The 12,719-nt window shown below is 52.6% G+C and overlaps 3 protein-coding genes across 3 annotated transcripts; 2 read left to right on the top strand and 1 right to left on the bottom strand.

The window, feature by feature from the left end:
- Window positions 1-1,044: 1,044 nt before the first annotated feature.
- Window positions 1,045-2,240, top strand: PG998_009360 (uncharacterized protein; the record flags this gene model as incomplete). The annotated part of the gene is made up of 4 exons (XM_066876176.1): window positions 1,045-1,066; window positions 1,130-1,150; window positions 1,215-1,406; window positions 1,462-2,240. 4 exons carry the CDS (start codon window positions 1,045-1,047, stop codon window positions 2,238-2,240), a joined length of 1,014 nt encoding a protein of 337 aa, XP_066728332.1.
- A 359-nt stretch (window positions 2,241-2,599) lies between these two features.
- PG998_009361 (uncharacterized protein) lies at window positions 2,600-4,588 on the bottom strand (the record flags this gene model as incomplete). Its single annotated transcript, XM_066876177.1, has 2 exons — window positions 2,600-3,924; window positions 4,483-4,588. 2 exons carry the CDS (start codon window positions 4,586-4,588, stop codon window positions 2,600-2,602), a joined length of 1,431 nt encoding a protein of 476 aa, XP_066728333.1.
- Window positions 4,589-7,383: 2,795 nt separating this feature from the next.
- PG998_009362 (ubiquitin elongating factor core) lies at window positions 7,384-11,036 on the top strand (the record flags this gene model as incomplete). The annotated part of the gene is made up of 8 exons (XM_066876178.1): window positions 7,384-7,431; window positions 7,505-8,205; window positions 8,265-8,478; window positions 8,524-9,276; window positions 9,327-9,625; window positions 9,677-9,918; window positions 9,966-10,095; window positions 10,148-11,036. 8 exons carry the CDS (start codon window positions 7,384-7,386, stop codon window positions 11,034-11,036), a joined length of 3,276 nt encoding a protein of 1,091 aa, XP_066728334.1.
- Between the last annotated feature and the right edge of the window lie 1,683 nt (window positions 11,037-12,719).

Consider the following 12,719-nt stretch of genomic DNA (forward strand, 5'->3'; position numbering starts at 1 on the left):
GAATCCCTCTCCTGGATACCCCAAGACAACGTTGCTGGTGCCTGTTTGTTCCTGTGCCTCCGTTCTGGTGCACCACATATACGACGCGGTTCCGGGCGCTGATCTCATTTGTCGGAAGTGGCCAGCCGCAAGGATGGCTCGGAACCGCGAACCAGATCTTTCAATTGCCCAGGACCATGTCGAATCTGACAGACTGGGTTGGCCTTGACCTGCAAGGGCCTTCTCCAATGCAACCCTACAATCCTGACGGGCCCCGAAATGGTCGAACTGTCCCGTTTGGGGGTCACCTATCACCTGTTTTCAGCCTTTTCTTTTTCCTCTTCTTCTTCCTCCTGCTTCTCTGCGACGAACCTATCACAAAAGCTCATGTGGTTGGCCAACCACCGAAAAGTGACATGTTCTTTCGCCCGCCCAGAGGAAATGCTTGGGCAGTACATGGCGGCAACAGCGCAACCCTCCAAGCCAGGCTGCCTGCTGATGGAGGTGCGGAAAGACGGATCTCAACACCCAAGATGTGGGAGTGGTATCCATCTCTCCTAAGCCCTTGAAGCATTGTTTGCTCATCGTTCCTTGTAGCATGAGGCAGATAGACGGCTTTGGCGCCAACGGATATGATATGGCATCGGCGCGGAGCTTACAGCGGAGGTGTTGAGTGTGTTCGGGGGTATAAATGAGGGCAGAATGCGATTGGCCCGCCGGCCGGCAATGTTTTATTTCCATACCTATTGTTCCATATCACCGCTGGCTATCCGTCATATCGCCGATAGGCGACCATGGTGAGCGGGGTATTCACAGTGACGTGATGTCTCCAACCCCGCGATTCACGATTCAGCGGGCACAAACGCCGAGGAGATAAGTGCATACATACAATACAGACTGCGTGAAGCTGTAGCGGCAAAGGCAAATAGTTCGTCGTATAAACGCTCGATATTCTGAGATGAATTGCACACATCCAGCCCTCTCAAAAAGTCAATTCCCAATCTGCTAGATACTATTGATCTGTTGAATACAAGACACTTCAAATATAGTCGTTCCTTCACCACAATGACCAAAGTACTACTTACAGGTATGCATGCGTACTACCCTTAGCTAAAGCAAAGCACGCACCGCTAACAATGCTCGCGTATAGGAGGATCTGGCTTCATCGCCGGTATGCTGCCCCTTGAAGTCGCAGTCCAGCAAAGGGGCAAGGCCTAGGCTAACCATCCCTCCAGCTCACGTTCTGGAGCTTTTACTCCAGAGAGGTCATGAGGTTGTCACGACGGTGCGATCTGAGGAGAAGGCATCCAAGATACGCTCGGCTCACCCAAAGGCCAAGTTGTCCTTTGTCATTGTACCGGACATCGCACAGCCAAATGCCTTCGACGAGGTCATGAAGACACCAGGTCTCGAGGCCGTCATCCACAGTGAGCAGGATTCATACCACAGCTCATGATTCGGGAGACATTGACCACGAAACAGCTGCCTCGCCTTTCCACTTCAACTGGACCGATCCCAAGACGGAGTTGCTTGACCCTGCCATCCTTGGCACAACCTCGGTCCTCAAAGCCATCAAACAGTATGCCCCCAGTGTCAAGCGCGTGGTCATCACCAGCTCCTTCGCCTCCATCCTCTCGGATGCGGGCCTGCAGGATCCCAAGAAGGTGTTCAGCGAAGCCGACTGGAACCCGAGCACTTACGAGGACGGACTCAAGGAAAGTAAGCCGACGTCGTACCGCGTGTCCAAGACACTGGCCGAGCGGGCCGGCTGGGACTTTGTCAAGGACGAGCAGCCCAACTTCGATCTCGCCACCATCTGCCCGCCGCTCGTCTTCGGCCCCGTCGTCCACCACCTCAACTCGCTGCAGGCCATCAACACGTCCAACGCGCGTTTCGTGGATGTGATGCAAGGCAAGATGCGCGACGAGATCGCGCCCAGTGGCGTCCATTTCTGGGTCGACGTGCGCGATGTCGCCCTCGCCCACGTACAGGCCATGGAGAAGCCCGAGGCCGGCGGCAAGCGCTTTTTCGTGCTTGCTGGCAAATTCAGCAACCGCGAGCTCGTCGCCGCTGTCCGCAAGAACTTCCCCGAGCTTAAGGACAAGCTGCCGGCCGAGGAAGCCAAGGGCGGCGACTACCCCGAGGCCGGCTTCCCCGGTTACGACAACTCGCAGGCCACCAACGTCTTGGGCATCAAATGGATTTCGCTCGAGAAGAGTGTCACGGACACGGTAAAGAGCCTGCAAGCTGTTGGTGCCTAAGGGGGCTGGAAGCAAATGAATAGTACATGTATACTTAGAGCTGGTTCGAAGACCATACATATCTCAACCGTAAGACAGAAAAGAGGTCAAGGGATGAAAGCAATATTGTTCTATCAAATCAACTTTTAGTTGCTCGCTCAAGCCGCTCCACCCAATCGCCGCCTGAAACAATAATACCTGATGTAATCACATCTATCTCGTGTGTCTCGTTTATGGAGCCATGCAATGCCATCCCACCCACCATCAAATCACTGTTGGTAGAGATAGCCAGCTATCACAAGCAGAACCAATGCAGCTGGATTTGTCGCCAAGTTCCCCCTTTTGTTTATGGTATTCAGCTCATACGAGATCCGCCATCTTCAGTAACTTCCGCCCAATTTCTCCAGATCGAGCTTCTTTAATGTAACGCTGGTCGACCCTCCAACTTGATCATTTGTATTCTTCTTGCCGCCTTGTCCGCCCAAGTCGGTGTTGCTGTTTGTAGTACTTCTCGCCCTTCCCGGGTTATCGACGCCGCTCCAGCTACCCCAACTCTCATGGGTATCGCGCTTCGCCGACCCCCTTGAATTGCTATGGAGATCGCGCAACTGGCTGGGTAAGCCGCGGGAGGCTCCACTATCCTGCGACAGGGGTTCATAACAAGACGTCGAGGGCGGCGGCAGCGTCGCGGTAGAAGCCGGGGGTGTACTGGGGATTAGGGGCGAGTGTACGGGAGAGCTGACGGAGCGAGGGGAGGAAAGGGGCGAAACGGAAAGGATGGGTGAAAGCGGCGACGACACGGCTAAAGCTGGTGCTGGTGGCGCTAACGGCGGAAGCGAGGCGTGTGAGTGCAAGCGGCGGGATGGTGTGGGCGTCGGCTTCGGCTTCAGCGGCGACTGGACCAACGAGCGGGTAGAATATGGCGGGGAAGCAGGGGGAGGTGGCTGGGGTAGAGCCCACGTCGGCGGCGGACCGGCGGGCGTCACCAAATTAGGAATCTCAAGGGGTGGCCCGCATGTAAACGGGCGCGGCGGTCGGGCCGGATAGGAGGGTGACGATGAGAACGATGATGGAGATGCCGCCGCCGGAGATCTTATAAGAGGCTTAGGCTTTGAGTTGCTCATTCTATCCTCATTCGAGTTCGTGCTTTGACGTAGCGCGGCATTCTCGGGAATGATAGACGTGCTGCTCGGCGTGCTGCTCGGCGTGCCGTGGCGTATAGCGGACTTCGTGATAGTGGTTGCAGTGGTGCGCCGCTCACGTCGGGGCGTGAATTTATTCGCCGCCACGGGGTCGCCGACGAAGGACCGCGCAAATGGCATAGCTGAGTGAGGGTATATTTCTGCCGTTGTTGATGCATCTGCGTCAGGGGTAATCGGTGGCGTCGTAGTTCTCGAAGACGGCGCATATGGTGGTGGAAGGTATTTGCGGTCACTTAGCCGAAGCGGCGGAGGAGTACAGGGCGTTGTCTTGGAGGACGAAGACGCGGGTGGTGTCATTAGGAACATGTGGGTTGCTTGCGGAGGCTGCTCGGAAGCGGCCCGTGTATGCTGGGCCGATATGGGAGGAGCCCTCCGGTAACCCCTTGTATTTCTCCGGCGGCGTCGCAGGAAGAGTAAAGCGATGACTAGAACGACGGTGGCAAGCGCCATGCAAATGCCGATAGCAATCTTGGCCCCGAAGCCGAGCCTGTCATCGTTTGACACTGTCGTGTTGGTTGGTGGCAAAGTTGTTGCCGCTGCGTTTGCTCCGGTCGTTGCTGTGGCTGTATCATTTTGGAGGGCAGATGGGGCGGTGGATGTCGGAAGTGATTGGATCGATGCCAATATGCTGCTCGTTGTCGACGTCGAGGGGCCGACGTTCAGTGGTATCAAGAATGGTGTCGAGTCTCCACAGACAATCTGAGGTGGTCCAGGGTCGTATATGTTGTCGTACCCAATACTATATAGGGGTCAGACAAGCGCCCTCATGTATAGTAGTGGAAACCTTACTCTCGGCATTTATTAATTATTAGATCAACATTTGCTGTTCGCCGTTAGATTGAGGTCTTATACGTCGCGATCGTGGTACTACTCACGGCTTTGCCCAAGCAATGTAGGTTCGCGGTCGATATACACACCACAGTTGGTCGAGTCGCAACAGTAAAGACCCCAAAACCATTCTGGCGGTTGGTCTTTCGTCAGACTTACACATCCTTCTTCGAAACTAGCCCCCTCGCGAAGCCCTAAGCTTTGTAAGAATCTCGCTCTACACTGGCGCATACACTCCGAAGGATCCGACGAGTAGGAATTTTGGCGAGCCGCGGGGCCGACGATTGATCGTCTGTCCGGCTCAGGACGTCTGAGCAGATCGCTGACGTTCGTGTTCATTTCAGCGCCAGTGAGCTAAAAGTTCTGTCTCATTCGGGGGTATATATTTATCTGAGACGTATAGAGACATGGGTAGAAGATCCATATTAGGGGCCATAAGAACCTCAAGAAAGAAAGCGTTGTTGGTCTATATGGCGGTGAGAATACGGGATGGGCGAAATGAAGAACTAATTCTCCGTGTGGCTGCGGTGAAGTTGAGGCAAGACACTGCTGTCAGCAAGCCAGCAGTGGCATTAGTATAGTCCATGAATCTAGCCTCTGCACCTGCGCTCCGTCGTGGGGGCCACCGCGTATATATCCCGGCTGGACCATCCTTCGCCTTCAGCACTGGGCTGCCATGCCAGAGCCTCGATGTCGCTCATGACAGCCCGCTCGCCGCCTTCAGCGATCAAAAGGGGGAAGGGGGCGACCTGGCATGATCAGCGCACTTGGGCAGGATCTGGAGTGATCCTCAGTAGGGACCGGCACAACCAACCGCGTAGGACGGTGGCTGCGTGTACCCGAACCCGACGAAAATTGTGCTCGTATGGCGTTGAGAACAATGGTTACACGACATCGCTAATAGAAGCTTGAAGAAACTGCGACTACCCGTGGCGCTCTTTGGGGGAACGGTGAGCTGAGAGAACAACAAAACTGGGCTCGCCCCCGGCTCTAGCGATCAGCAACGGAGCATAGATATAATAAAATGCCATGTGGTATCCCGAGGCGCTGCATAGGCGGCTTGCGTATAGAGAGAGCATCGAGTCGCGCGACCAATTATAACAGCGGCAGATCTCTCGTGTTCATCCCTTAGCGGGGCAAGCTGAGTCTCTGGATGAGGCAGATGCTGTGATGACAAGCTCAGGAACACCCAGAGCGTCGGACACCTGTTCCTGGTTCTCATTGGCCACGAAGAAAGCAGCTGTGTGGTCCATCCACCGGATCGCCAGGAGCCACCGGATGCTCCCGGAAAACACAATACGTTGAAGCTAATGGTATCGTCCAGAGGTCGCAATTGGCCCAAAGCACTGGAGCTGATGGCAGTACGATCAGGGGCGACTGCACTGTTTCCGATCCCGTCAGTCGCAACGGATGCTTTTGCCTCAAAGCTTCCACCAGAACCCGCAATAATTGACTATCTGCGACCACATTACTGCTGTCCAATGGCCTCATCTGTTAGGCGAGCCACCACAGAATAACGTAGTACTCCTCAGGTATCTCAGCTGCGTGTGAAACTAGATGGTAGCATCTGGTGTCAGAGAACACCCCATTACAATCGGGCCTATGTTTGCTTGACTCTATACAGAATCCTTACCAAGTTGTGATCAGAGAGGTTTGCCCCCGCGTCTCAGGTGCCACTCGTTGTATCCAAGCTGCAGGAGTGCACGAACTGAAAGTATACCTCCAGAACTGCCAGTCATGCTTCTGGCCAAAACAGAATGCTCATGGGGTTTTCCGGTGATGTCCCGAACTGCGTGAGCCAACTGAATGCATCTTGAGACGTGTGTCTCGACGTAACGAAAGTGGCTGGCTCAGTGTGAGTAGCCGACCATTATGAGCTGGTATGAGTTACAGACCGTTTGAGTGACGCGGCTCCCGGCTTCCTCACGACTGGTGAGGATCCTCTTTATCGAATGCGCCACCTAGTTAAGTCGATATAGTACTCAGTCCTTATGGATAACGGAAGTTGGTTATGAGTCATTCCACCGGCCCCCGGCTGTAATCCACGTGGGCTCCCGCCTCAATAAAGCTGCGCAAGCCATCTCAGGGATCAGTTGGCATACATTCATGGGTGCGGCCTCGTGCCTCCTGTTGATCAAGATATCAACATGGAAACCGGCGCTTATTATAGATGTTGGATGGGCCCTTCACTAGTAAGTAGTAAGGTCTTGGCCCATGGGTCAACGTGAAAAGGGATAGTGATGGTTCCCAAGCCAGGCAAATAGTCGTTAAGCAATCGATACCAATAACTGACTTCGTCATTGGAAGCATCGTATGCGGCTGATGACAATGTCTCCGTTCCCTGGCTCTTGAGAGTATTCCTAGAGACCCGAGCAAATCCATTTATTGCAGCCTTGGTGGGTGAGATGACTAATTATTGTCTTTGATTGATCTGTTAACTTCGTCGACTTTCTAGAAAGACGGATGCTGGAAGGACCGGCATAACCATGCTGGGTCCAAACAAGCCGCCCTCCAGGGTCCATCTTCAAAGACCTACGTCTATATAACGGTTATAGAAGTACCTACGCAGTTACCGTAGTAAGTAAAAGCCCACTGGCTAGAATAAATAAGACTTTGAAAATCTCGGGACTCTTGTATGCTTCACTTGCAAGCACAAGGCACCCCGCAAGACCCCACCATAGCTGAGTGGTGAACTAGGCAGGGCCAGGCCCACCTTCCACCCTCCAGGTACCTTTCCCCCAACATCAGGCGGAGGTACCTATTAATCAGTTACGCATCATACCTCCCTTCACTTCGCGGTCCGAACCAGCCTCGACTGCCAACCGTTCTAATCACATCGCTTTTGTCGTGGAAAGCTCTTCGCTTCACATACACATAGAATCTGGATTTTCTTCCTGGTAGATTCTTCATTTGCCTCAGCGTGCATTTCGTACTACTGCCTACCCACGCATCGCCAATCTTATCTTCCGCCCAAGCAAGCCAGCTGCTTGCTGACGGTTGCAAACTCCAATATCCCGACTAGCAGCCCATATCGGCCGTACTGGCAGCCTTTCAAGAATACTGAGGACACTGGTCTCCTGGCACCTACCTTACCTACTGCATTTTCGAATTATCCAGTAGGGAATTAATTTGCCATGGACCCCAACGAGCAGCCGGAGCCCACACTGCCGCCGGCAGAGCAAGTAAGCTGCTGTTCTGCTGCGCATTTCCTCCCAGAAATCATGCGACTGACCATACCATTTTCGCCCGCTTTAGATGCGCCAGAAGCGCCTTGCAATGCTCAACCGAGCATCCAACAACTCTTCCCCAGTAAACTCATCGAGTGCTCCATCGACACCTCAGCCCAAGCCGGCAGAGGCAGCAAGAGCGAGTCCAGCGAACCCCGAGAGCAGTAGACGCCCGACCCCCACTCAGTCGAAGCAACCTCAGAGCAGCTCAAACCCGCAGTCTGGTGTCAAGAACAAATCTGATGTTACAGCCAAGGGGCTGCGTGAAGAAGGTATCGTCAACCCGAGTCCGAACAAAAGACCATCTTCTGATAAATCTTCCCTAGCTCCGCCGGCGAAGAAGATCCAAACTCGGGAGGAACCGCTCGAAGAGTGGTCGGATAGAGTCCTTTGCGACATATTCCGTGTCACCCTCGACGAAACGCGCGCACGCGACAGCCATGGAAATCCCCTGATGTTTCTTATGAATCTTCGAGAGGAGCTTCAGCAGGGTGGCGAATCCTTGAAGCTTAATGCTCAGAACATCGACCAGGCTATCCTAGAAGCCGCCAGCACTGTTCCATCTTCCAAGCCGGTCTTGTCATACCTTCTGCCGGCCTTCAAGAGAATAATCAAAATTGACTCGGCAGCTCGGCGGCCAACTCCCGAAAAACAAGCTATTCTGGACGAGGCCAAACGGCTTTGCGTGAGCAACTGCATATTTGCTCTCACTATGCCTGAGCTTTTCGGGTATGTGAGCCCTGCACTGCTGAAGAGTTTCTTGATCCGCTGCTAATATGTTGCTGTAGGCGAGAGCCGAATCCCAACCATGATAGCCTGGTCCCTTATCTACTTCGCAACTCCGAGCTCGAGGATGGGATCTGCTTGGACTTCTTTAACGAGGCGGTCGAACGCATGAAGGAGGACGACACTGTCGCTCCCATCTTTACCAATGCCATGGTGGAGCTGAGCCAAAGGCTTGCCAAGAAGTCTATGGACGATGATTATAAGACCTACATTAACGTGAGTACACTAATCATATGAAGTTATGTAATACTGACAATACAGTGCTTGGTCACATACGCTCGATACCCAGCTCTCTTGGAAGCACTTGCTGAGCACCCTCGATTCCTAGTCGAAACGACCCCTGAAATGACGAGGGAACAACAGGCTGTTGCAACCGAGACTCAAACAATCCTTGGCCCGTTCTTCCGTATCTCGCCTTTGCAGGCAGAGGTTACAAAGACCTACTTCGCAAACCCACGCCAGCTCGATGCCACCCAGGTTAGGACTCTGCAAAGTACATTGCAGATGACGCTCAAGGCCCACCAGCTTGACCTGATCAGCATAGTCAACCATTTTGTGCGAGCGGGCGAGAAGGCACGAGGCCGAACTCTTGACTGGTTCGCTTTTGTGATGAACAAGAACCACAAGCGCAGGGCAATGCGAGTCGATCCCAGAGAGGTTGCTTCAGACGGTTTCATGGTCAACACCACCGCTGTCCTGGATCAACTATGCCAGCCTTTCTTAGATGCGACGTTCTCCAAAGTCTCCAAGATCGATATTGATTACTTGCGTCGGAATCCGAGAGTGGACGTCAGAGATGAAACCAAGTTAAACGCAGATCAAGCAACTTCAGATGCATTTTACGACCAGAAAGTCGAGGGAACGTCAAATTTCGTATCTGAAGTTTTCTTCCTGAATCTCGCCTCACATCATTATGGCAGCGAAAGCATCAACGCCAAGCTCAAGGAGATGGATCGCGACATCAAATACTTCCAGAAGATGGAGAAGCAAATCAGTGAAGAGATGACCAAAATGGTAAGTGTGCCACTCTGTGTCACATGCCATGCATTAACTAACAGTTATAGACTGGCTTCCACAAGATCCAAGCTCAGGTGCAATATGACAAGGTGGTGACTGTCCTTGAAAAGACCATGGCATTGCGACATTCCATTGAGGGTGTTCTTACAGACCACAGCACGCAAGCATTGTCTTTGCAATTCATGCGTTATGTATCCGTCTGGCTTCTTCGAATCGCAAGCCAGTCGAATTATGTCCCGGGTCAGAAGCTTCAGCTCCCACTTTCCGCGGAAATACCCGACCAGTTCAGCTGCTTGCCTGAGTACGCTCTCCAAGTAATAGTGGACAACTTCAAATTCCTGCTTCGGTGAGTGATATCTTGTCTTCGCATTCGGGCCATCACTAACCATCTGCCCAGTTTTATACCAGAGATTATGATGTCGGCTGTCGGCGATGAGACTGTTGCACTCTGTATTGCGTTCTTGCGATCTTCCGGGTACATCAAGAACCCTTACCTGAAGGCTTCTCTCGTCACGGTTCTCTACGCTGGGACCTTTGCTATTGGAAATCGATACCCACAAGGCATCCTAGGGGGCCTTTTGATCGGAAGCGAGTTTGCTAACGAGCATCTGCTGCACGCTTTAATGAAATTCTATATCGGTAAGGACATAATTGTGCCCGTCAATAGACTGCGCTAACGAAAGTAGAATGTGAACACAGTGGTGTCAGTGTTGGGTTCTATGATCGGTTCAATGTTCGCTACGAAATTTTTCAGGTCATGAAGAGTGTCTGGACTACCAATTCGACTTACAAAGAGCGTCTCAGTACCGAAAGCCGGTACGTTCGAGACCATCCAAGATTTCTGACAATCGCGTGCTAACAGGTATAGGGTCAACCGTCAATTCTTCATACAGTTTGTCAATCTACTGCTCAACGATGCCACTTATTTGCTCGACGAGGCACTGTCGAAACTGGCAACGATTCATGAGTACCAGAAAGAGCTACAGGATCCATCCATGTCTGCAGAAGACAGGGAGAAGAAGCAGAGTGATTTAGAACAGGCAGAGGGACAATGTCAAAGCTGGATGCAGCTCGTCAATGAGACGATGGAGATGATGAAGCTGTTCACCGAGACGTTGACAGATGCTTTCACCATGCCTGAAATTGTCAGCCGTTTGGCAAGCATGCTGAATTACAATCTGGACACGATTGTTGGGTCCAAGCGAGGTAACCTGAAGGTCGAAGACGCCAAGAAGTATAACTTCGACGCAAGGACGCTGCTTTCGGCGTTTGTGGACATCTACCTCAACTTGGCGCAGAAGCCAGCATTTGTCGAAGCTGTAGCGGCTGACGGGAGATCGTACAAACCCGAGAACTTCCATGAGGCGTCAAGAATCCTCTCAACCCGGGCATTGAAGTCGCCAGAGGAGCTTGGTCGCTGGGATGTGCTAAAGGAGAAGGTAAAGGAGGCAAAGGAAATCGCAGACAAGGCCGAGCTTGATCTGGGTGAAATCCCCGAGGAGTTTGAGGACCAGCTGATGGGTATACTCATGACAGACCCCGTCATACTGCCATCCAAGAACGTGGTGGACCGAAGCACCATTGTTCAGCAGCTTCTCTCCAACCCTCTGGACCCTTTCACCAGAAAGCCCATGACGATCGAAGACGTGGTGCCCGACGATGCGCTGCGGGCCCGAGTGGATGAGTGGAAAGCTGAGCGAATCGCCGCCGCTCGCAAGAGTCGAGACGGGGAACAGATGGATACCACTGAAGGTTGAGGACTTCCTTAGGTGTCGGCAACAAGCAACAATGACCTGCTAGATGCTGGTTGCTTTCTTGCCATAGACGATTTCATTATGTGCACACGAGGGAGTGAAGGAACCCGGTGTATGGGGACGAATTATGAACACATTCATGCTGAATTGGCATCATACTGTACTATGCCGAGTGGTTTGTTTCCTCGGCAGTCTGCGATTCCATTTCGCTTTTCACCTCCCCATAGAGTCAATCTATAGCAGCCCTTGGCTGCCTAGACAGATGAGTCAACGATGCCTGAACGTTTGCCGGTTGGGCGCTGATGTTGTGGCGCTAACTTGCGGATTGGCAAAGATAAGGAGCTGTCCATCATGCCACTCGCCCTATTGAAACGTTGATCGATCTGATTTGAGAGTGGCATTTCGCCCTACGGCTGCTCTTGATGCCTGACGTGGGACTTGTCGTGAGGTTGAGCCAATATCCACTACGAAGAGTGGATTGCGATATCCATTGGACGATGGCACGGTTGGAGTCAATTCTACGCGAGCGCCTACCGATTGTATACTTAAAGCAGATGTTTCCCTCGAAGACGAAGAAGAATATAGCACTACAAGCTCTCTCTTATTATCTTGGCCATGGACTGTTTGCTTATGTTGTCTACTTGAACCGCCGCATCCCCGAAGAAGCGGTCAGCGTTCGAGGAGTTCCCAAAGGGTGCAGGGCACCAATGCCCGGCTTTTCAATATACATGTTTATATACCCCGTCACTGTCTGGCACCGCTCTAATTGATCGTTTTCTTCTTCTTCTTTCCTCTTACCACCGTCCCGTTAGTGCTCAGAACCAAAACCTCAAGGTACAGGCTTACCGAGAGCCTCCCATTACTGCCTTTTGACCTTCTTGACCAGCGCCTCGAGTTCCAGTTGCTTAGCTTCCAACCGCCTCGACGTGGCCTCCTCTGATGGTGCACTGCCTAATGCGAATCTCTCTGTGACGGTCAACTCACTGGCAAGGTAAGTCTCCAAAGTCGCAGATGAATTGCCGCTGCTACTGGATTGCCTTGGGTTGGTTGAGATTTAGTGATTGCCTCATCCATCTCGAGATGTGCGAAAAATATGCGACTTACACGCCACCGGACCCGAAGGACAAGTTTATCGATTCTTGAGACATCTGGCTGCCTTCTTGACGTTCTTTCGTATGAGTGATGTTGAGCAGTGGGGATTGGACAAGATGAGATTTGGTATGCCGATAATCAAGCAGGGAGATGACGACCAGAGTATTCAGGGTTCAAGAATAGGGGTAAGTCCAAACGATCTTCAAATTTGGGTTGACTTTTGTGTAGCCTGGTGAAACTACCATGGGCCGTCGATAAAGTCCTGTCGCTTTATATCTTGGATCTGTGAGGCTATTCGCGCCAGGGCGCACAGAGAACCGGCCCCGTACGACGCCCATTTACACTCAATCGGCGCACCATCCCCATGGCCAACCCAAGACAGGCAACGAAGACAGACAGACAGCTAGTGCGCTCGGGCTGATGTCTTTGCGTTGTGCGACCTGCCCCATCTGCGCAGTTGCTCTCGCTATCCCTCCTATTTCCGCCTTTGCGCTTGCGCTCGCTGGTCCTGTCCATTTTCCCACCGCGGAGGCGCAGGAGCTGGACCGAGAGAGCAGATATGACTGGATGACGATATCGATAGCTCCTCATGCA

Source organism: Apiospora kogelbergensis, assembly GCF_038363985.1.
Source record: "Apiospora kogelbergensis strain CBS 113332 chromosome Unknown utg000006l_segment0_segment0, whole genome shotgun sequence".
Classification (NCBI taxonomy): domain Eukaryota; kingdom Fungi; phylum Ascomycota; class Sordariomycetes; order Amphisphaeriales; family Apiosporaceae; genus Apiospora; species Apiospora kogelbergensis.